Here is a 25,373-nt window from a genome sequence, read left to right on the forward strand (position 1 = left end):
TCACCTAAAATTCAGTAAATTAAAAGGAATGCTGGGATGCTCACAGGAAAAGAAAGCCTGGCACTCAGAAATTCAAGGGGGAAAGCGATCTCTGTTTCCATGTTACCCAGGGAGGCCGTGCACAGAGCAGGCAGGAGCCATCGGGACGTTTCCAGAATGAAATCCCTAAGGGAAGAGCACCATCATTCCAAGGGGAAAGGCGTTGGAGGCAGGCATTCTGGGTTTCACTCTGCCCCGTGCCTCAGAGAGGTTAAGATGAAGGTTAAGTTTCCTTCCTAGGCACTGTTGCTTTGCCTACAGAATGGGGAATGTTCATCCTTCCTGCTGGGGGCTGGGGGTCAGGATATGGGTGTCTGTCATAAGGGAAGTGCCTTAACTTCTCTTGGCCACAGGCAACGGGGTGAGGAAAACCCTTGAAGCTGCTGCCTGTGTTGCTCTCTGCTCCAGATGCTGGCTAATGAGGGCGGATTCTGATGTGGCTGCAGGTGTGGCTGTCGTGTTAACCATGGAATGAGGCCACACACACCTGCGGTTAAAGAGTAGGGTTTTCCTGAAATGGGCGGACATTCCCGGGGCCAAACACCTGCGGGAGAGGTGGGTACTTGGATATGTAATCGGTGAGATGGAAGCTGGGCCTTGGCTCCGGGGGAGAGAGAACACCTCTCTGTGCATCTTTCCTAGAGTCTGGCCACAGAAAAATCTAGAAGTGCTGAGAGCCACCAGAAGTGGAGGGGGTGTGGGGTGGGTGTGGGGGAGAGTGGGGAGAAAGGGTGCCCCAAGGGGTAAGGCGGGCTGGGATTCAGCAGGAGAAAGTGCTGGCAACCCCAACCCAAGGGCACTCATTTAAAGTGACTCCAGTTCCTTGTTAAATAAAGATGTATTTCACAGGTTTCTGTCCGGTCTCAATTGTGTGGTCTCAATTGTGTAACAGCAGGACATTCAAGTTCAATCTCATGGGCCAAAGTGACCAGCACACCCAGACACTCCTTCTCCTCATGTGGCCCCACGGGCCAACCTGGGACGGGAATTGCCCCCTCCGTTCCATTTGGGGAGAATTAAACTGTAATTTGGTTTCTTAGAAATATTACACATGAAATACACGAAAATGTTCTTCTTAAGAAAAACAAAATCATGCATATATAAAACTAAAGCCCCTCTGACTAGCTCTCCTCCTCCCTAATCCTGGCCTTCTCACTCCTCTACCGCCCCCAAAGTATATCCTAGTATGAACATGGTGCACAGCCCTTCACATTGTGTGTGTGTGTGTGTGTGTGTGTGAGAACCTACACAGCACTGACTTATGGACACTTCAGAACCCAAGTGGCATCAGACTACGCTCGCTCTTCTGCAGTTTGCTCGCTGACCTGGCAATGACCCTTTCGCTGCTGCCTGATATCCATCGGGATGTCTAGATCAGAGTTTATCTAGCCATGATGTGTTTCCAATTTTCCACTATCACAAGCAAGGAGGCAATGATGTTTTGCTGTACCTGCTTCCTCTGAAGGTGTGAGAATTTTTCTCAGCTGGGGGTTATATAGTCCAATATAGAATTCCTGGGTCAAAGGTTACGCTGGTTGTTGTCTTTAAGGAACGGGCTGCGTCAGCACAGCCTCTGGCTTGGTGTCATTAGTTTGGGCTAATCCGATGGGTGAAATAAACGGGGCGCTGTTCTACCCCACGTTCCCCAATGCTCTCTCATCGGTTACCGGCCGGTTGTATGTGAGTGGGTATAAACTGTCTGCCCACACCTTTTGCCCATTTTTCTATTGGACTGTCACTGTTTTGAATTGACTGATGGATGCTCCTTACCTCCTCTCCGTACTAAGCCTGGATCTCTTCCGTATCCCAAATGTTTTCTCCCATCTGTCACTTGCCTTTTTAACGTTACTTAAAGTGATGTTTTGTTCAGACTTATCAATCTTTGCAGAAATCAAAGATTTTCTAAACCGACGTGAGGACAATGAAATGGCAGCTCTGTAGTCCATGGCAAGGATCTTCCTCGTTCTGCTCCGCGGATAGTAATGACCGCTGCCTGTGAGTCCAGAGAGCCAATGGAATGTCAAAGCCTTTTCCAGCACGATGTTCCTTCTCATGCCCCCGTGTGTCTGTAGAGCGGAGCGCCCGAGGGCAGCATTACCACCGGCGATGCCCTGAGCCCACCGCAGAGCCAGCTACACGCATCTCGTCCCAACTCCGCCTATGGTGACATCACACCAGGACTGGAAATGGGCCTTGGGGGGGATTTGCATCATAGAAACAGACAAACATCACAAACCAGGGCTCTCCTGGCCTGGAGAACCCGCTGGTACACATTTACCATCACACCACTGGCCTACAGTGCCCTAGGCACAGCCGCCTGCCTGCAGACCTCTCAGCGGAGGGCCGCTGGGCCGAGCACGGACAGCTCGTCAGGAAACTCCTTCCTGTGCACACCTGGAATCTCGCTCCGCTAACGCAGATCCCGAGTCTGCCTCTAGGACAAACATGTCCTACACGAAGATTTGTGGGCCATACAGTCTCGGTTGCAACTACTCGACTCCGCTACATATTCTTCTTGGTGTGTTTTTTTCTTCATCCATTTAAAAACTGTTTTGTTTTTTGTTTTGTTTTGTTTTTCTCGAGGACTATGCATACACAGGCAGCAGGCTCCGGCCCACTGGCTATAGTTTGCCAAGCGATGCTCACGAACAATTCGGGCCACAGAACACAAGCCACTCTGAAACCCACACTGTCACCCTCACGTTTCTCTGGGTCTCTGCTTCTCACGCCTAGGGTTCTGCCCAGATGGCTGTTTAAGTCAATCCCAGATCCAGGTGAAGAGAGTTGGGAATGTTTCTAGAATCTGCCTCCCTGGGCCTGGACTGTGGTGGGCATTGACATGAGAGGCCCAGAGAAGGCAAGAAAGGGTACAGAGACCTGGGCTGGGGTCAGTAGGTGCTCTGGCCAGTGCAGGAATGTCACAGGGTCTAGAAGCAGCAGAGCTCAGAGACCTCTCCACACGTGATCAGCCACGTGATCCAGGGCCCCGGACAGTCGCCCAGCTGATGCTGCAGGGAACAGAGATGAGCTGGTGAAGCATCCGTCTCCTATAAAAACTGCTGTTTGACATGTTAACCCTGCTATGTTGGCTTTGGTAAATGCTTGCTTGCTTAAATAATAAGGAAAGAAGATTACTCCCTGTTCCAAAGAGGCCATAAACCTTCCCCAGACGAAGTTATCAGTGCTGGTTGCCAGGCCAAGCCTTTGGCTGAGGTCTCAAAGCCCCAGCACATAGGGCCCTTTAAGAACTTGCAAAGGGAACCGGAAAAATCCTCATTTGGGAGACAGAGAAGGAAAAAAAACCACACATATATAAATACCGCAAACTTCCTGTGTGACTTCGCCAAGAAATTGAGAGACATTTTCCTCTGGGCCCGCATGTAATATAATAATAATAATAATAATAATAATAATAATAATAATAATAAATGTAACGCCATCTCTGAAAGCGTCGCTTGGTTCTCCTTCGGTTTTCTGTAACACTGGCCCCACAGAGATGAGCTGGCACATCGCAGACTCATGATCAAAACAGATGACTGCAGCCATCGGAAGTCACGAAGCTTTGGAGTCGTTTGCTACGCAGCAAGAGATAACCAGACCGGGGTTCAGGGCCCTACCTCCTCGGGCTTCTGTGAAGATTAAATGTCTATAACATGCTTAGCTCAATGCTTGGGGCAAAGAAAGTCCTCAATGAATGTAATTATTATTCAGAAAAAATACAGCGGCTTGAGCTCCCTTCCAGAGACAGGGGAATATGTTTTACCTCATTATCTTAAGGGGACTTGGTCCTCAGGCCATTTTCTAAAGAGGCTGCTCTTTGTGACTTCTTCATTAAATGAAATAAAGCGAAAAGCACTTCGCACAGCGTATGGCATCGAGTAGCTGCTCAGGAGATGGCAAGAATCCTTCCGCATTGATGCCCAGAAACTGTCACGAAAGCTCTAACTCGTCTTACACCTTCACTCCCACCCCACTCTGCAGCGCGCCATGTGAACACCGCACCTGACAGCTCTGCCTGACCTTTACCCTCTCCGAGAACTGACAATTGTTCTCTCAGCTCCTCTGCATCCAGGGGACACGGGGCCTCCAGGACTCAAATGGCAGACTGCTGTCACCAGCAAGAACATGGAATACAGGGAGAGCCGGTCTATCTGCTGTTAGGGGTGTATGCGCTGTGCCTGAGGGACCGACACTGTTAGGTCTGCCAGCCACGGCAAGAAAAAAAAGGTTTCAGTCTTGTAAAACCACCCACATGTGGCAATAAGCTGGGATCCCCCAACGGTCCCTGGCCTCAAAAATCTGGTCTTCTATTGCCATGAACGACGGACTAATCTGTGAAGCTGAATTAAAGTATGGTCTCTGTCGGGGGAGAGGGGAGGGAGAAGGTTTCGAGGTTTCAAAGCAATCACTTTCGTTCAAGATAAAAGAGCAGAATTGCGACTTTCTTTGGGTCCCAGATGGAAACAGAATGCTGGGATTGGTAAACAGAAAACGCATCATCTTTTGTCATTACCAGCAGGCTCAGCAGGACGCGGGACCGACCCCACGGCTCAGCTGTTGGCAAGGAGGCAGCCGTGACAGACAAAACCTAATGAGAGGCCGTGCCCAGGTCTGAGGGGTCTCCTGACAGGAACATCCAGCCCCGGTCCCTGAATGACTGCATGTTCAAATTCAAGGCCAAACGATGGAACTGTAGTTTGCTGAGACAGATTTTCAAAAAGGAGGCTGCAGTTCTCAGCTAGACATGATACTAAAGGGGGAAAAAAAAACATAAATTCCCTCTCCCCCCTTTTAACTGAAGACGCTTTATGTGGAACATTCTGAGGCATTTTATGCAACAAACCAGCCGACAAACCCACACCAGTTTCGTTTCCCTCTTCCTCGTTCAGGGAACTGAATCTATGTGCCCTCTACCCACTGACTAGATCAGAATGATGGCAAACTCTGGAAAATATGCTGCTAGATCAGAGACGTGGCTTGGTGAGCCAGCTCTCTGGAGAAGAAAACCTTGATGGTTGTTTTCTGGGTGGGCCAGGCCTGCTGCTCCGGCAGTGGGGTGACATGTCACGCCCACAGGCTGTCTTACGTAGGTGGTCATCACACCTCCCGAGGATTAATGTGAGCCACAGCCCTCCCACCCCCAGCTCTGGGCACCCGCTCATTTTCTGACTCCCCACTTGCATTTTTGTTTCCATACTGAATAGGGAGAGAGGCGATGAGGGAAAGGGAAATGGATGGGGAAGGTAACATAAAAATATTCCAAAAACAACGGAGTGAGTGCATCAATTCAGGAAGGGAAATGGGAGAAAAGCATGAGACAGCAAGAAGGAACCTGTGCAGAGCAGTGGCTCCATGTGCTTCCCACATAGTTCCATGACACCAAAAGGTGCGCTCAGAGAGAGGTGACGGGTGCAAGACAGGGTGTCGGCAGCCAAGCGCGGATGTCCGGAGAACCTGGGATTCTGGGTTACAGAGACGAGAAGCCTGGGATCTGGAACCGCCCAGGCCTTGGTTCTAGTGGGGAGCGCGGGTGGAGAATGGAAAGTAAGGATAGAGAGCAAAAGCCCAAATGTCCACTATGCATTATAAACTAATGCAGATGGAAAAAAAGCTGGCGTGCCAGAAGGGGAGCCCAGGGGGAGAGGGGCTGAGAGGCTTCGGGAGGCCAGGAGATGCAGAAGTGCTGGGCACAGGTGGCCCCAGGAACGGAGGAATCCTTGGCTGGGCTAGCTCAGGCAGGGATCGCACTAGAAAGGCCACGTATGGCCTTCTGGGCACGGTGCCCTACAGTTCAGCAGCTGAGCCTGCCAACGGGGTTACCAAAAAGAGGGTACAGGGGTGCAGGGGTACAGGACCCCGAGCCCTCGGTGTCTGTATGGGGCGCAGAGGCGCCTGGCTGGATCTAGACTAGCCCCATCCGTTCACTCCAGTGCTCGGAACAAAGGATCGTGTATAGTGCCCACTAGGCATGACGTGACCCACAGGATGAGAAAATGTATTAGAGACAGAGAAGGGGCTGAGAGACAAACTGGAGTTCCACCCCTAATCGGCCCGGGCAGAGTTCCTCAGCGAAAGGAGGTCCTCACATACAGGGAGATAAGGAACCTAAACAGCCGGACCCACCACAGCAAACGCCAACCCTCTTTCTACTTCCCCATCTTCCGTTCAAGCTTTGGAGACCCACAGAAATAACGAGGCCAATCAAAAGTGGGGCACGCGGAAAAGCTGGGGCAGCCAGACATCTCTTCGGCCCGGGGCCATTCTCACTGGTGCTCGAATAAAGGCCGTGGGAAGTAAACCAAGCTGGGAGGGCAAAGAGGCAGGTTTTTCCAAAGTCCATCTGTCTGGTCTAGTTGAAAACAAGGGAAGGCTATTATCTGGGGAAGCACAGGGACCCGCCCCGCCCCCTGCTGACAGGGTTTGTTCTCCCGGTCCGATAAAGGCTGCTTGGTTGTTGTGAAGAACCTGGAAATCCTGGATGAAAGGCCCCTGGCCCATCAGATTGGGGCCCCAGCCAGCCTGAAGGACGGTGGTGTTGCCGCCCCCCGAGATGTGGGAACCTGCAACTTAAAGAGACACAGAGCAGAGTGGTCCTGCCCTTTAGCTTGGGATGAGCTTGAGAAGAAAGGAAGGTTGGGGGAGGAAGAGATAGAGAAGGTGAGCAAACTCACCAGGTGGTGAGGTTCAGAGGTCACTCTGGCCACTGGCAGAAGGCGGGGAGTCAGGCAGAGACAGCGTATGGAGCCGAGTACTTCCTACTGGCCACCTCAGTGAAGGGAAAAGAAAGGAGAAGACTCCCTGGAACCCTGCTGTGTTGGAGGAGGACCTCAAGAGTGGAGAGTCACCCCCACCAGAGGCTGCTAAGAAAGATGGAGATGAGAATGGATCTCTTTTTCAATAGCGCAGTCAGGCAGGGGCCGTGCCACAGCTTGGGCAGGACTGGCTCTAAGTAGGAGACCCTCATGGGCAAAGGTGACTTTGAGTGTCTGAAGAGCTCACCTTCTCTCTTTCCTTTTTCTCCTTTGCATCAATGTTTACTGAGTAGCTGACATGTGATGGACATCATCATACTAGATGCCAATGATAATCAGCAGCTTTAATTTTAGCCGCTGGCCTCTGATTGCCATTGTATCTAGCCTCATAATGTCAACTTAATATAATATGTGGTCCTTTGAGACTGGCCTAGTGTAGGTTCTCAACGTCTAGTCCCTCGGAATGCCATCAACTAACTCTTCTTTCTATCCTATCCTTTGGCCCATCCCATGAACCCAACTTAGACATCTGGTCTCACGTCTCACTCCTCTCAGAAGCGGAAATTAGCTCAGATGACAAACTGCTCTGATCTCAGGAGGGAGGCTACTTTCAGCAGGTCACAGACGACGCCGGCTTTCGGCTTGTTTCCTCTTGACATCTCCACTGTCCTCGCTCGGGAAAGCCCCTCATGGCTGTTCATCAGGATCTCCCACTGGTCTCCTTGACTGAATTCAACTTCAACCACTTCTATGGGGCACTGACTGCTCACTGTGTGCTAGCATTCATGCCCTCCTCTGGATGCTCGAGATAGAGAGAGAAGTAAGTAAAATGCTGGCCCATGCCCTGGCTAGCTCAGTCCATTACAGGAGAGAGATATACAGACATTTAAAATATAGTGAATTAAATGCTATAATGAGCACACTTCTATAAGGTGATGAAAACACATCACAAGAAAGGAATTAAACCTGTGTGAGCTGGGCTTTGACAGACGAGTAGTATTTCTCTTGGTAGACAAAGTATGGCATGCGAGGCAGAGGGTGCAACATAAACAGTGGTTTGGATTGCCTAAGAAATGGCATAATCTGGTAAAGATGATTCTCTGTGGGTTGACCGTGAAAGGCAGAGATGAAAGGGGTTGGGGTGGGGAGGAGCAGCGGTAGGATATAAGGAAAGAGCTGGACATTGGTACAAAGATCCTACACTATTCTATTATGGCTCCCGGGCCTCATTCTGTAGGCAGAAGGTCCAGGGATGTTTTCTAAAGCTTTATTAAGATATAACTCACATACCATGTAATTAATTCTTTTAAAGTATACATACAATTCAATGGTTTTTAGTATACCACGATCATCCCCAAAGGAAACCTCGTGCCCATTAGTAGCCATTCTTCACCACCACTACCCTGCCTGCCCTAGGACCACTAATCTACTTTCTGCCTCTATGGATTTGTCTATTCTGGACATTTCATATAATATGTGGTCTTTCACTTAGCATAATGTTTTCAAGGTTCATGCATGTTGAAGTGTATATTAATTCCTCATTCTTTTTTTGCTGCCAAGTAATAGTCTGTCGGACCACTATACAACATTTTGTTGACTCATTCATCAGCTGATGGACATTGGGTTGCTTCTACTTTTTGGCTAGTGTGGAAAATGCTGCTATAAACTTCAAGTATAAGTTTTTGTGTGGACATATATTTCCATTTCTCTTGTCTGAGGAGTGGAAATGCTGAGTCATATTGTAACTCCACACTGAATATTTTGAGGAATGGCCAAGCTGTTTTCTAAAGCAGCTGATCCATTTTATATCACACTACATTGCAGTAAATAGAAAATACCTCGGGTCTCCAGCAATGTTATGGAGAATGTTCCAATTTCTCCCAAAGCCCCACCAACACTTAATGTCATCTGTTTTTTTATTTATGGCCAACCTAGTGGATATGAACTGATCTCACTGTGGTTTTGATTTGTAGAGATACCTAATGATAAGTGATAATGAGAATCTTTTCATATAATTATCCAGCAGAGTTTTTTTTTTTTTAATGTATTTAATTGATTTCTTACAGAGATGAAGAGAGAGGGATAGGGAGTTAGAAACATCGATGAGAGAGAATCATCGATCAGCTGCCTCTTGCACACCCCCTACTGGGGATGTGCCCGCAACCAAGGTACATGCTCTTGACCGGAATCGAACCCAGGATCTTCCAGTCCGTAGGCTGACGCTCTATCCACTGAGCCAAACTGGTTTCGGCCAGCAGAGATTTTTAAGCAAGAGAGGTAGCTGTTTTGTAATAAATCTGGGGGTGAGTTGGACAGTTGAGAAGAAATGAGAACGGTAATAAAGAGACTGACTCAGGGGCAGAACCCATGGGACTTAATGAAAGGCTGGCTGTGTGGCACAGCGGGGAGCCAGGGGAGAAGGGAGAGGCAAGGATGGTGCCATGGCTTCCAGTCTGGAAAACTGGAAGATGGTGATGCCATAAACCAAGCAAGAGAAGGAGAGGAAAGAGAGGGCAGGGGAGGGGAGATTATATATTCAGTTTAGGGCACAGTAAGTATGAGGTTCCTGGGGGAGATCTATTTGGTGGAGATGCAGAATAGGCAACTAAGGAAGCAACTGTGGGGTTCCAGAGAAAGACCTAGAGATACAGCTCTCGGGATACCGATATATTGGGAGATAATAGCGATAGTTGAGTAATGTGAGCAGCATATATATTAAGGAATTCTGCAAATTAGGAAGCTTCGGCAAGAATCCTTTCAGTGACAAGCAGAAGGTGAAAAATGTAGATTAAAAGGATCTGAAGAGGGAAAGAGAGTCAAGGAAGAGAAGGGGGCAGGCACAGGTTGCTTCCTATTCCCATGAAATTCTTCCCATAGTTTCCAGTAGACACATGGAGGCCAAGGAGCTCGGAGACAACTCTCAACCCTTCAGAGAGGGACCAGCACCCAATGGGTGGAAGAGGCAGGATGAACACAACTCCAAGTTGCCCTGGCAACAGAGAGCTACCACCTGCAAAAGAACCATGACTTGTAGCCTTGGGCCATGCCTCCACTTCCTCATTCCAGTAACACTTTAAAAAAAAAGTGAAAAATTAGGGACATAAAAGGGGGATCCTTAAAAAAAAAAAAAGTACTTCCCCGCTAGAATCTGTGATGGGCACACACCTCCTTTGAGAAAAAAAGGGCATGAGATACGACAGGTCCTAACTATTCAGTGATAAATTTGTATTCTTCAGTCCTGGAGAGAGGTCACTGTGGGGCACCAGAAAGCTTGGACTGTAACTCCTTAGCGATAGCACCTGAGTTGAAGTGTCGGAAGGACCTGACACTAGAGGTATTTTCTATTTACCTCTCCAGACCCATCTTCTATCCTTTCCCATCAGTTCTGGGTCCAAGGAAGCTGCACACAGAGACTGAGTAAAAAGCTTTCTCTGCCAATTGGCTTCTAGCTTGGTTTGGCCATCAGGCAGCACCAATAAGGAAGAAGGCTGAGGTCAACTTCACCTCCTCCTCAAGTTGCCATGAATTGGCTGAGTTCCCCAACTGAGGGCTCAGCACCTGTCAACTGGTTCTCTCTGTTTTAATTTTTAAAATGTTTTATTTCCCTCTCTCTGTGAAGCTGTCCTTTCCAGGTTCCCCAAGCCACTCCCCTTCCTTCTCTACAGGTCTAAGGGTGGTTGGAGCTTCTAGCTATCAATAGTCCTAGGGTGCTGCCCCGTCACTTGTTTTCTTATCCCAAAGACACTCAGTCAAGAGTTGATGCCTAAGGCCCTAGCAGGTAGATTAGCATCTCACAAAGAACCCCGTCTACATCAGAGGTCACCTTACTGGCTCAGTGGTCACCTTACTTTCATCACATTGTCTTGTGCTCCTTGCTCTATTTGGACTGTCCACACATTCATTGGGCCAAACACAATTTAAGTGCTATGGGTGCCAAAGTAGGACACAGTCTTGCCCTCAAAGAAACATATTGAGGGGGCAAATACGCACGTACAGCTGTAAGGAGAACCCTCACAAAGCCACCCTGGTCTTCATTCCCATAGGATCAGGAGCACATTCTCTGCCCCTTCCCAGCACCATGGAAATGCTAAGAAATGAGGGCGTGAACAATATGGCTGCCGAAGAAGCAGCTCTGGAGACTCGGGAAGTTCCTCCAGGACCAGGTTGGCTTTCAAAAGCTACTGAGTCACTGCTTGGAAATGGAGGAGGCCAAAGGCAGCCCAAGGCCACAGGGTCACAAGAAGCACTGCCCTAGGAGGTAGAGGTCAAGGTGACTGGCAGCCCTAGATGAGGAGGGGAAGGAGGGGCAGGCTGGGAACATGCTCTCTGCTCCAAGGTGGTCTCACTCACTCCTCCTGTCCCCGGGAAAGGTGACAACTTAGAAAACATGGACGATGGGCCTTGTAGGCTAAGTCCTGTACAGGTTCAGCAGAAGTTAAGGAACAAAAAAAGTTCCCTCCCCAAGAAGCTACTGTCTGAGAATTACCACCCTTCTATCTGGATAGGATGGGCTCAGCCTTCTGAAACCAGGATTGAATGAGGTAACGCAAGGGAGGGGCCCCGCAGTGCTGACCCAAAGAGTCAAAGGAAGTGCAGCTCCCCATTCTCCTCCCGGGCTCTGGGCGTGCAGAAGTAGATGAGAGGGGCAGGGAGCCTGTGACCGGGACAGCCTCCACCACATGGAGAGGAAAGAGGGGCCAGCAAGGAGAGGGAACAAAACAAGAGGGGAAGCCAGCATGTCTGAGGGGTCAGTTGGAGCCACAATTCCACCGAGCTCCTCCTGGGACATCCTCTCAAGTCATTGGTTACGGGGGTGGTTGGCCCAGACAGGAAGAATAATACGATTTGTGACATGGCTGTGAATCTCCAGGAGGAAGTGTAAACAATTCTCAGGGATTTCGAGCCATAAGTAGAGTCTGCGGCATCCAGACGAGGGTCTAAGAATACCATGGCTGAGCTGTGGAAGTCCCTCGGGTTGGCTGGCGGCCAGGAATGTTACCCAGCTTACCAAACCTTAACGAGTATAGAGCTTTCTTGGAAATGAGCAAAAATACCTCCTATTTATAACCTATGGATACAGCAGAGAACATCGAGCCAGATATTAAATTATGACTATAACATAAACATTACAGATCCATGAGCTCAGATACCACATGTAGTCTGCTTTCATGATTTGCATTGCCCTGATTTTTCTAAGACCAAAAATGCCCATCCAATAAACACCAAGGAAACACACTTTACAAATGAACTGGCAAGAGGTGCAGAGTGCGGGGAAGACGCCGTAGCTACAGGGCTTTGTTTTTGCTCGAGAGAGAATGCCTGGATGGAAATTCACCTACTTTGTGTGCTTTAAGTCTGTTGTGAAAGGTTGAGGCTGCTGCCAAATGCACTTTCAGATCTCTGTTCTTGCCTAATCGCAGCTATCTGAGGAGCCAGGTGCCAAAAGTGTAACTCAGAACAGCTCTTGAAATTACCTTGGTGAATAAAAACAAAAGTTCAAAAAGTCAAGAGAGCTGGCTCCAGGTCGGGGAAGAGAGAACAAATGTAGCAGCAAAAAAACTGCAACCATTTAAGACATCTGCGCACGCTATTGTGCCTCGTGAGGAACAGGTGAGGCACAGAAAGGGTATGTGTGTGTGTGTGTGTGTGTGTGTGTGTTGGGGGGGGGGGGTGGCGTGAAGGCTTCCGGCATTGGATTCACCTCATTTACTAGCATCACTTAGGTCCCTATGACTGCCTTCAGCTTAGCATAGCTCTGTCACTCCTAAACCACCGCTTCCATCATCGTATTTGCTTCCCGAAAGGTTCTTGCAATTCTGGACTTTGCTGACGGTGCAGCATGAACTGTCCACGTACATTCGCTGTGCTGATAGAGAATGAAAAACATTCATATTCATGGTCCTACCAGTTTGCATCTTGTTTTGGTTAAGAGTGAGCCAACATACTGATCGTGCATAAAGTGGCCTAATAGTGCACAAATGTTTCATTACCACTCGGCAGCTGTTTGCCATGAGCAAACCAAATTCCACAAATTATTAACTCAGCCAAAGTCAAAAAGAGAGCTAAAAAGGGGAGTTGTTCCACAGGTATAGGGTTTCAGTTCTGCAAGTGGAAAAAGTTCTGGAGAGCCGTTCATTGCCCAACAAGGTGCCTACAACTAACACTACTGCCCTGTACCTTAACGATGGTTAATTTTATGTTGTGTTGTTTTTTTTTAATTTAAGTTAAAAAAATAACAGAATGCATTATTCATTCCATGCCCTTGCACTTGGCTACAACCACAGCATACTTCACCAATTAAAATGAGTTTCCTGGAGAGAGAGAGAGATAGAGAGAGAGAGAGAGAGAGAGAGAGAGAGAGAGAGAGAGAGAGGGAGGACACAATAACACATGCATGCTAGCTAAAAAGGGTTAATCAAGAATCTCCTTTAAATTCCAAGCAGAACAAATAAGGGGAAAATTTAGGGTTGGAGAACTCAAACTGGCTTGATTTCTTTGAAACAATGCACTATGCCATTAGTTAGGTGACAATTCTAGGATTTTTACTTTCAGTGTTAGCAGGGTAACCTTTCAGATGGGTGATTCCAAGCTAAGGTGACTAACCTGGGACAGGCCTAGCCAGGGTGATGCCCACTCCTGCCTCAAGTCAGACCCAGACCCGCCCACCCCTCTGCAGGGCTCCTCTGCCCAGGCCTAGGCCTGCAGGGAGTAAGAATCACACTCCACATCATTTCTCAAGTGCGACTTCCATGATTCCATGGTTTATTTTTAACCAGCTTACAGAATTTTCGATTCAACTAGTGCAGTGGTCGGCAAACTCATTAGTCAATAGAGCCAAATATCTGAAATTTGAAATTTCTATTGAGAGCCAAAATTTTTAAACTTAAACTATATAGGTAGGCACATTGTTATTAACTTAATTAGGGTACTCCTAAGCTGGCCTTTGCTAAAAACTCAAAGGACCAAAGAGCCACACGTGGCTCATGAGCCGCAGTTTGCCGACCACTGAACTAGTGAGTCTGTATTACTTTGTGAGGGCTGCTGTAACACAGTACCCTACACTAGTGGCTTAAAACCACAGGAATTTATTGTCTCACAGTCCTAGAGGCCAGAAGGCTGGCAGTCTTAGTTCCTCCTAAGAGCTCGGAGGAAGTGTCACTCCAATCCTCCATCTTCGAATGTCACTCTCCCTCTGTCTCTGCCTTCCCACAGCCTTCTTACAGGGACACATAGGCCATATGGGATTTGGGGCCCACCTTACTCCAGTGTGATCCATCTTGAAAAGGAAAATGAGGGTAAAAAAGGAAAATGAGTGCTATTCAGTGTCACTGAATAGCATTGACTTTGGTTCTAGTTCAGTATCTGGTTAGAGCTGTAGTCTTACTTACCCTCTCTGACTGACTTGGGCGGAGCTGCAGAACCTAAGCCCAGGGCCACAGCTGACTTGGGCAGAGCTGTGGGGGCCCTCAGGGGCCCGCCACAGGAGGAGATATATAGGTCAGAGCTGTCCAGGCTTTGCATCCGGGATTCCTCATTCTTAATTTGGCAGATCTGCGAAATAAAGGTTAAACTTCTCTCCCTGAGAGTGCTGGCTGATCATTCTCCCATGCATTCTGCCACAATACCTTAACAATTACATGTACAATGTCCCTATTTCCAAATAAGGCCATATTAGGAGGTAAAGGGGATTAGAACTTCAACATAGCTGTGTGTGTGTGTGTGTGTGTGTGTGTGTGTGTGTGACAAACATCAGCTGGAAATTTGTTTGAAATGCCAATTCTTGGGCTCCTCCTTAGATCTACTGACTTAGAAACTCTAGACATGCAGGTGATATATATATATATATATATTTTAACCAAGCCTTTCAAAGTGATTCTGATGCATGCTCAAGTTTGAGGACCATGATTTCAAATCATGCTGTACATTTAAAAAATCATTTTTGGCATGTTAAGTGCGTATCTTGCCCTTCCAACAGAATCGCTAGCCCTTTGGGGCTGACTCTGACTGTATTTATCCTATCTTGCTTCTTCCACAGTTGTGAGCAACCAATACTTATTGCTCACATAAATAAATAAACAGATAATGATTGCTTTGGCAGGCTAGAATCTGGAGGTCTGTACAGGCCAGGCCACATGTGGCCTATAGACAGGTTTTATTCTGTCTGCCTAGGAATACTATGAACTAACTGCCAACATAAAATAACGGGACTGCAGAGGGTTTTTTTGTTTGTTTTTGTCTTGTTTTTTAACTGCAAGATCGCTGGCCTTCACTGGATCTGAAATTCCACACAGCAACAACCAACTGATTGACAGCTGCCTCTCTGAGGTGGGGCCTCAGGGTTCCAGTCCTCACCACTCCCTGATGCCTCCCTGACACTGGGGCCTTATGCAGAGCAACGTCACTTACTTACACCGCCTATCTGGCCCCTAAAAACATTTAGATCTACACCATGCTGGAGAGAAGGAAGGCAGATAGAAAAACGCATCTCTATCCACAGCCTGAAATACTTAACTAAGCATACTTAATCAAGCTTCTGAGCAGCAACTTCAGAAAAGGAATTCCAGAAGCCAGGGTCACTGAATAGCACTGACTTTGGTTCTGAGAGTTGAGCTTCATGTTTCACAGGTCGTGTTATGAAATGACTATAGCATCGAGGATCAAAGGTGGGTAGGGCCCTGCCTGTGCGACAACGTGTGGGCGATCTATAACACGGCAAAGAGATTTTATGTTAGCATGATTGGGGAACAATGGATGGGGAGGGCAGAGGTCGTGATTTGGAAGCCCACACAGGCCTCCGTCGGGTATATGCTAGGCTGAGCTCTGATCGCTGATCAGCTGTGAAGACTATTGCCCAGGGAAGCAAGTGGGGGGAAAAGTCAAACTTTAAAACTACGTCCAGGCTTACCTATAGTGTAAAAGGCAGATCCTGGACTAGATTTGACAGCTGTGCCTGTAACCCAGACACCAAATATTTGGAAAAAGGATAGAAAAGATACCATTTCCGTGCAAGTTTATGAAAAAGGGAGCGGAGTGCTGGTCTGGGGTCTCTTTACCTCAGAGGGGAGGATGGGCCTGGGGCTCGGAGGGGGGACTCACAGATCACAGTGGAGACAGGCACACGTTTTCAACGAGGCAACAAGCTTATCAGTAAGCCCCAGAAAGCTACCCTTGCCACGGAGTCCATCCCAACGCCGCACATCGGAGAAATACAGCTACTCAGAGGTCGCTGAGCCAGAGGGTATATAGAGACATGGCCACTATACCATCCTAGGGCTACCTTCTGACAAATTCTTAAATTTTATTCTCTCCTTAACCACCATGGTACCTCAGCATTCTTTAGAAAGAAAAGAGATGGAATAGGTCACCGATGACTAAATCTTCCTTTAAAGCTGTTAGAATGTAGAACTGTGGGCGGAGGCAGGGTTCCATGGAATGTAACATCACGTGTGATCTGATCATAAATTCCTAATTGGGCGGGTCCCGGTGGGTAGTCACGCCCCAGGCATATAACTTCTTTAGTAAAAGGCTTGTCTTTTTTTTTTTTTTTTATATTTTATTGATTTTACACAGAGAGGAATGGAGAGGGACAGAGAGTTAGAAACGTCGATGAGAAACACTGACCAGCTGCCTCTTGCACGCCCCCCACTGGGGATGTGCCCGCAACTAAGGTACATGCCCTTGACCGGAATCGAACCCGGGCCCTTTCAGTCCGCAGGCCGACGCTCTATCCACTGAGCCAAACCGGTCCCGGCTAAAAGGCTTGTCTTTGCCTAAAGCAAGCTCTGTCCGTTGTTTCTATGCATCTAGGTTAACACACCTTTGAAGGAAGCATACTACCCTCCATAGAGCACAGACTCTCCCGGTGGGGAAGGCACCGCCTCCTGAGGCCCCCCCAGCCCCTCCTCAGAGCTGCTCTGGGTGAGTTTGCGCACCTTTTATTCAAGGTCACCGCACAGCGAACTGTGTGATGTTGTGAGCTGCTGTGTACCTCCTATAATGGTTATAATGGAAAGCAAATTCCAGTAATACTGAGCGCTGGTGCAGCCACGGAAACTCTCATCCTTCGCTGGAGGGCCTGACAAGTAAACGGTGCAGCCATTTACCACGTGTCTTTTAAAGTTATACGCACACTTACCACGCGACCCAGCAATTCCACTCATAGGTGTGTACCCCGAGGCAATGAACATTGAGGCTCACACCCAAGTCCGTACGTGAATGCTGACAGCAGCCTTATTAATGATTGCCAAACACTAAAACAACCCCAATGCCCTTCAGTGGGTGAACGGATAAGCATCACCCAGCGGAGTACTTTCCGGGAGGAACTCATGCGCAAATCTCAAAAGCATGATGCTGCGTGAAAGAGCCGGTCTCAAAAGATTATATACTATACCTGTGGTCGGCAAACTGCGGCTGAGAGCCACATGCGGCTCTTTGGCCTCTTGAGTGTGGCTCTTCCACAAAATACCACGGCTTGGGTGAGTCTATTTTGAAGAAGTGGCGTTAGAAGAAGTTTAAGTTTTAAAAAATTTGGCTCTGTTGACGAATGCGTTTGCCGACCACTGTCCTATACAAACAGACTTACGTAACATTTTCCAAAAGACAAATGGGTGGAGAATAGCTCACGGGCTGCCTGGGGGTGGGGATGGAGGTGGAGGGTGCGGGTGACCACAAAGGGATTAGTTCGAGAGAGTTAGGGGATGATGGGACTGTTCGGAGTCCTGATTTGGGTGGTGGATACGGGAATCCACGTGTTAAGTCCCACGGATTTGTACTCCCCCGCCTCCAACATCAAGTTGACTGTATGATAATTGACAATGTCACCCAATTTACGCTCGGGCGGGATAAATGCGCCTAATAAAAAACGTCTCCGCCATGGGGTCAGTCAACAGAAGCTGAATCCACAATGAGCACAGGCAGGTGGGCGTGAGGAGGGCGGTGACTGACAAGGCGTCATGGGTGCAGTCTGCTACGTAAAGATGGCAAGGGACACTCTCAGTCACGGGGCACCGCCTGGCAATTCTCCGAAAAGACATAACAATTGTGATCAGTAACATTTCTTTCCCTGGGAACTTTGTATTCAAGGTCTCTTACAACAGCTTTTAGGGAGGACATTTAGGCTTAGAGAGGGTAAAGTGATTTACCCCGATGTTGATCTCGGTTCTGTGTGGTTCCCCGGTGGCAGCGGCCACATACAGCCCAGGCGTGGATTAAGCTGTGATTCCTCCCTCCCTTTTCCACGCTGCCCCTTCAACAGTCCCCTTAATCCTCTGTGCTCTTCCCGTCCCGCCTGCCTTAGACGCAGTGACTGGGGAAGAGAGGCTGTTTTGCCCTCAGGGGACATAGGGCCAAGTCTGGAGACATCTTTGGGCGTCACAGCGGGAGGGGACAATGCCACCGGCATCCGGTAGGTAGAAACCAGAGGTGCTGCTGCTGAGCATCCTACAGTGTCCGGGACGGCCCCCTGGAAAAGTAATGACCCAGCCCCCCACGTCACCAGGGCAGATGCTCAAACCTCTTGGTTTACTCGCAGTGTTTCCCAAACTTTTGACATATGTGTACCCCTTCTATAATTTCCGTAACGCTGAGTACCCCTCGTACTCATGAGAACCTAGAATTAGGTGCAGTGCAGTGCATATCCCCACCAGACTCCGGTGCAACGCGTACCCCCACCAAACTCTTCCCGTGCCCCTGGGGGTACGCGTACCCCACTTTGGGAAACACTGGTTTAAAGGAATGAAGAGAGGAAATATGTGTGAGCCAGGCGTGGTGCTATAGGCATTTTTAAACGCTTATCTCCTCAAGGCCCTTTTGAGGGAAGTGTTATTAACCCCAGTTCACAGATAAGAGGGTGGCTGCTCAGACCCACAGAGCGACGTGGCCAAACCCCAGTGAGGAGACAAGAAGCTGCGGCTGCCCAGGCCGCGGTGAGGACAAAGCCCAGAGTTCCCGCAGTGTGGTGCTCGGGTGGGCTGGATCCCCCTCACCTCCACCTCCTCTGGTTTCCAAAAATCACCTCTCAGCCCTGAGAGGTCTCCAGACAAGGGAGCCGCGGGGCTGGCGGGAGGGACGTGTGACCTCCAGAGGCTCTCAGGAAAGGCGTGGGCATCACTCCGAACCTCCCAGGATTGGTGCTCCCCAGTGTCCTTCTGTATCGCCATCCCGCCGCCCTCAGGGCACTCGAGTCTCTCCTCTCTCCAAAGAGCCCAGAGACATCCCCAGCCAGCCGCTTCAGGACAGCGTCCTCTCCTCTCCCCGCAGCCGGTGCTGTGGGACTTGGGCACCCGGACAGCAGGCGGGGACGGGCGCCCGAACCAGGACAGCGAGCTCTGATCCACGTCCCAGGGGCAGGGTGGGCCTCAGACACCAAGCAAACTGCTTTCAAAACAAGTTTCCCAATCACCTCTGAGCGATTCTGGTTCAAGTTTACCCTTTCCTGTAATGCGTACCGGCTGTTCCAACAGCTGAAAATGGGTGTGTGTGTGTAAGATAGAGGGAGGAGGGAGAGACAGAGCAGAAGCAAGGGGGTAAGAGAATGAAAAAAGTAGAGAAGGACATAGAAGTAGAGAAGGACATTTTTTTTTTTTTTTTCATTTCCAAGCAATTTATTAAGCAGTCAGATAAGATAGCAGGAAAACAAAAACACTCGAGAAGCTTACTAAGGTTACTGAGTGGCATTCAATGTGTAATTGAGATTTGTGGTCACGAAGCAAAGCAAGAACCAGTCAACAAGCGTTATTTTCCAGCAATAATTAGCTGCTCGATTTTAAGTGCGAAGGAGGTGGAGAATCGGTTTAATTAAGATTTTTCAGGCTTGCTAGAGAAGTAAACCATTGGGAAGAGGGCCTTTGAACTTTATGGCATGTGCAAAAGAGGGATGTAGTGATGAACCATGAGCTCTAAATGAGAATATGATAAAGTGCCTGAAAATGTGATAGGACCAAAGGATTAGCGTCCTTGTTGAGGCTGGGGAATTGTTGGAGTGGAGGTTCTGGAGAAAGGGAGGTAGAGGACAGGAGGTCCTGGTCACATAATGAGGTACTGAAGGTGATTTTCAGGGACCATGCATCTAGGGATAATGAAAAGTTCATGCTGCTATGCTGGTCAGTAGGTTAGGTGGGATAAAAGAAAGTAATGGACGTGAAGGGGTAGAGAAACTGAGACTCTGAAGTGCAAGGTGGATCATCCCTGTGGGTGTGGAAATCTCCAAAAACAGAATAGAAAGGCGAGTTTTTGATGAGTGAACCATTAAATGTCCTTGAGAAAGACATTTGCTCACACGTAAAAGCTTAACATAAAACTCAGAGAGCAGATAACCTCATCATAAGCAAAGAACCCTAAGACTGGGGAACCCTTGCAAATCAGGCGGGAAGACATGAATGGTCTTCAAAATTACTTTAAATGCCACTAAGCGGGCCACACACCTTAGTCACTTCTTCAACCTGGCAAAGCAGAGTCCCTTCTTGACCGGGCTGGGCACGGCCCCCCTTCCTCCCCGCGGGCTCCCGGCCCCACCGAGGGCACTCACAGCTCCAGGATCAGGATGACGTCCGTCTTGCTCTCGTACACCTCGTGCAGGGTGATGACGTTGGGGTGCTGGATCTCCTTCAGGATGCTGACCTCGCGCTCGATGTCCTCGCGGCTCACGCCCCGCCGGCTGGACTTGGTCCTCCGCTTCTTGATGAACTTGGCGGCATACTGCAGGCCCGTGCTCTTCTCCCGGCATTTCTTCACCACGGCGAACTGCCCGCTGAGGAGGGGACGGGAGGACAGGAGTCACTCAGACATTCTTTTTGTTCATTAAAATACAAAATTCGAGCTGAAACCGGTTTGGCTCAGTGGAGAGCGTCGGTCTGCAGACTGAAGGGTCCCTCCCGGGTTCGATTCCGGTCAAGGGCATGTGCATTGGTTGCGGGCACATCCCTGGTGGTGGTGGGGGGGAGGTGGGAGGCAGCTGTTCGATGTTTCTCTCTCGTTGTTTCTAGCTCTCTATCCACCGCCCTTTCTCTCTGTAAAAAATCAATATAAATATATTAAAAAAAAATACAAGATTCAAGCAAGGATGTGCCAAGGGTGGGGACAGGGTGCGGAGGGGTGGGACACGATGGAATTGTGAGTAGAAAAATCCAAATTGTGAGCAATTAACACAGCAAGTAGGGCTAGTTCTTATTCTCTTTCAGTTTTAGGAAGCCAGTTTCTTTATGAAAGAGGGATAAAAATTATTTTCTTGAGTTTTGCTTTGTTGAATCGTTAATGATGCCTCCACTTCTGTGCTGGCCTCCTTCTCTCCCATTTCTGATCCGGGGACCGCGGGAAGGAGCTCCTGAATCAGACCTCACTCCCAACAAGCCCCTTTCCTTGTGTGTTTAGGAAAACAGGAGATGGAGATGAGGGAATTGGTAGGAAAATGTGTAGAGCCCTGACTCTGATGACATATTTCTAGCACTGACGGTTATCAACTGAAACGCCAGAAGAAAAATAAGCTATGTTGTTGTTTTTTTCATACTTTGGGAATTGGCAAGCCCCATGGACTAGACATCTGCCGGCTTCTTCTCCAGCATCACCACCCTCCTCTTCCTTTTCCAATCCTTTACCTAGGGATTGTTGTGGTTCTAGGAAGCTGCCTCCATCCACAACGATAGATACAGATTATATGACCTGGGCTAGGCCAATCAGTGCACCGTATTCTCCTGTCTCCAGTGATAGGCTCAGGACCTAAGTAAGTTCTTCCAGAGAATGTTTAGACAGAGACTTTTTCTGAGACTTTCTGATCCCCCAAAACTGCTGGCAGACACCTTGGAACCATACGAAGAGCCACTCTTGGTTTAAAGCTAATCACATTGCAGAGACAGAGCCAGTAGAATGAATAAGTCTAGGTCTGTGGTAACACTGGGAATGGCTAGATCAACCCTAGAGGGAGACCACCTGCCTTTGGAAATTTCAGCAACATAGGCCAATAAATTCTCTTTACTGCTAAATGTTTTGTGTTTTCTATTTCTTACAGAGGAAAGTATCCTATTCATCCAGTGCCACAGCAAATAACCAGAGCCTTCTTGTGCATACATAAAGGAATATATATATATATATATATATATATATATATATATATGCCTAAGTGACCATTACAACCGGTTGCTATGACAGCACTGACCACTGGGGGTAAACGCTCGATGCAGGAGCTGCCCCTTCATGGTCAGTGCGCTCCCACAGCCTACCTCCTGTGGCCAGCCAGCCTCCCATGGCATCCCCCACCCCCTGGCCCCCTTCCCTGCTGGCTGGCCCAATGCACAAATTCATGCACTGGGCCTCTAGTTATAAAATAACTTGACACACAATAAAAGGTTAAGACATAAGTAGGCTACCTAGAATATAAGTGAAACAACAGAAAGATGCTTCCTGTAATGACCCTCATGTCTTCCCTAGTGCCCGTGGCAGGATCGGTCCCCCATCACAAGACCTGTACATTTCTTGGCACCCGCTGGAGAACTGCTATGCAGAGCATTATCACAGTTATTTTTCGCTAGTTTCATTCCCCTCACATGAAGACAAAAAAGGGGAGAGAAAAATCAAATAACTGGTAATATTTTGATGCTAAAGAAGGATACTTTAAAATGTTACTCATTTGCGTGAAGGCCAGAGAAGAAAAAACATATAGTGAAGGATTATTTTTATGGCAGTATCAAATTTTCTGCACGACAGGTAATTAATGCCCTCTTTCCCCCTGCAGCAGGAGAGCAGAGAAGTTGGAGGATAAATCACACCGGAATGCTAGCAGCGATCGTCTGTAAACTCACGACCTTAAAGAGTCAGGGGGTCTGTTACGACTTTATTACAACCATTTTCTAATTTCTCTGGGGAGGGAAGGACTGGGCTTTCTATCTATTGAGAGGCAGGGGGTGGGCTGCAGAGATGGGGAAAAGCAGGAACTCAGCCCTCCTTCTCACAGAGACCGCATCACGTCCCCCCCAGAGGGCTCTCAGGGGACCCCGGCACAGAGAGGAGGCAGAGTGCACCTCACAGGGCAGGACCTCCAAACCATAGCCATCTGTGCTTGGGGGCGGGGGTGGTGGGCTGTGACGCCTCCCACACGCTACAGGCACCTACAGGCACCGTGACTTATCTCAGGGGCTGTCATGACTCTAGGCAGACTATGGTTTGAATGACCTTGCATTAAAAAAACCGAAAGTGGCCGAAACCGGTTTGGCTCAGTGGATAGAGCATTGGCCTGCGGACTGAAAGGTCCCAGGTTCGATTCCGGTCAAGAGCATGTACATTGGTTGCAGGCACATCCCCGGTCGGGGGGCATGCAAGAGGCGGTTGATCGATGACTCTCTCTCATCGATGTTTCTAACTCTCTACTTTGTATTTCTCTCCCTTCCTCTCTGTAAAAAAAGTCAATAAAATATATAAAAAAAGAAACAAAACAAACAAAAAACAAACAAACAAACCGAAAGTGCCAAAAAAATAAAATAAAATCTGCAGGCAAACCACCAAGAATTTAAATACAAGCCTAAATTTAAAGACTATCTGAGTGTGTTTTCATCGCCAAATGATCCACTGTGGACTGTTTCCCCCTTTTAACTCTGTAAGATTCACATCATCCTCATTTCTTCTGCCAATGAGAAAGCCAAGCTTCCGAGGGATGTTTTAAAAATTGCTCTAAATCATTCAGCAAGTAAGTTTGCCTAATTCAGAAATGCTCCATACCCAAGTGTGTAGTATTCGCTCCAAAGCTCTGGTCATTGAGCCAGGCTGCTATGCTGGGCTAGTGTCCAATTTGTTTGAGATACAAGCCATCCTCCCCTCCCCCCTTGAGGTTGCAGGACTTCATTCTAGGAAAGAGCTTTCTGGGGGGTGGGGAGGAAAGGCAAAGAGAAGAGGTTTGTGGCTAAAACGTGTGGGCAAGGTAGCCTTCTCCTCGCCATTGAAATCTCAAGTGTTTGAATTAACGAAGCCATTGCTTGAATATCCTTGTAGGTTCTCTGCCATAGAGGTACACCACATTTCGTGTGTGCTTAGGAAGCACGATATTGACAATTAGAAAGAACCACAGAAGAGTCTCAAGGTCAGATGGCAAGCGATTGGTGAAGCATCTGTGTTTTGGAGGTCTTATATATCTCACAGTGCATTGAAAATGAACCTGTCGGCCCTAGCTGATTTGGTTCAGTGGACAGAGCACCAGCCTTCGGATTGAAGAATCCCAGGTTCGATTCCAGTCAAGGGCACATGCCTACGTTTGCTGGCTCGATCCCTTGTGGGGGACGTGAAGGAGGCAGCTGATCAATGATTCTCTCTCATCATAGATGTTTGTATCTCTCTCTCCCTCGCCTTTCCTCTCTGAAATCAATAAAAAATATTTTTTAAAACAACAACAACAGCAACAACAAACACCTGTCGAACTCTGTTTCATCCGTTCAGGTTTTATTTTCAAATTCATTTCTTTGTGGGAGTTTTGCTTTCGCTTTGGGAAAGATGGGGAGGACCAGAAAGTCAAAGAAGTTGCATTCAGGATGCAGGAAGAGCAAGTTGTCTGGGAGTAACTATTTTTTTCTGCCCGTGGGTTGGTGCCTAACCGAGGCTCTACCAGTTTTACCGCTGACTTTGATCCAGACACCACATTAGAACAGGCTCTCACCCAGGATGTGCAGATTAAAAAACACACACAGAAAAATAGCATATAGTTTTTGGGAGAATTGAAAGCATGCATCCACCCAGTACATATGACAGTTAAAATTATTTATGGGAACTATATGTTATCTCGAATTCCCCACATTAATGCTAGAAACAGATCTGGCTTAAATCAAAACAGCTCGATAAGTTTCAACTCTACCCTCCTTCCAAGTCTTAGCAAGAAGGTTTCTAACTAACACAAAATAACTTTTACTTCTGAATTCACATGCCAACCCCCTGGCACAATGACAGTGCTGGCTTAGGAGCCAACTATTTTTCCTGAAGAGCCGTGCTGACAGAGTGGCAGCAGCTGGGATCCTGGTAGAAAACTGAACGTACGGGTCTTAAATAAGAGGTCTTTTTTCAAGGATGAGTTAACTTGGGTAATAATTCACATTTATGGCAGAGGAAAGACCCTAAAGAGTTTGTAGACTAATGGGAGAGACAAGCATGTACCACCAGAATGCTGGATGGGCCATAAAAAGGATGTGGCAACTGGGCGGCTCCGGGAGAGAGAGTAAGGTCAGGAGATCTAGGCTGCGTCTCTCTCTTTCTTTCTTTTTCTTTTTTTTAAAAATTTATTTATTTATTAAGGTATCACATATTTGTCTTCATGCCCCCATTCCCCCTCAAAACCCTTCCCCACGCATGCCCTCACCCCCCTGTTGTCCGTGACCACTGGTTAGGCTCATACGCATTCACCCAGACCTTTGGTTGATCTCTCCCCCTCACCCCCACACTCCCCTACCTTCCCTCTGAGGTTTGAAAGTCTGATCGCTGCTTCCCTGTCTCCAGGTCTGTTTTTTTGTTTGTTTGTTTTTTCTTCCCCCAGGTCTGTTTTTGTTCATCAGTTTATGTTGTTCATTATTTCCCCTAGATGAGTGAGATCATGCGATACAAGAAATACCCTTATAA

At 48.1% G+C, this 25,373-nt stretch overlaps 1 protein-coding gene across 4 annotated transcripts in view; it reads right to left on the bottom strand.

The window, feature by feature from the left end:
* The window catches only part of DAPK1 (death associated protein kinase 1), a 155,365-nt gene that overhangs the window by 52,526 nt on the left and 77,466 nt on the right, over positions 1-25,373 (bottom strand). For all 4 annotated transcript variants that reach the window (XM_084897940.1, XM_084897939.1, XM_084897941.1 and 1 more), the window contains exon 3: positions 20,317-20,538. In XM_084897940.1, the coding sequence (XP_084754066.1) occupies positions 20,317-20,538 (222 nt within the window). The remainder of the gene's footprint in view (positions 1-20,316; positions 20,539-25,373) is intronic.

This window comes from Pipistrellus hanaki (genome assembly GCF_964339955.1).
Source record: "Pipistrellus hanaki genome assembly, chromosome: 11".
Lineage (NCBI taxonomy): Eukaryota > Metazoa > Chordata > Mammalia > Chiroptera > Vespertilionidae > Pipistrellus > Pipistrellus hanaki.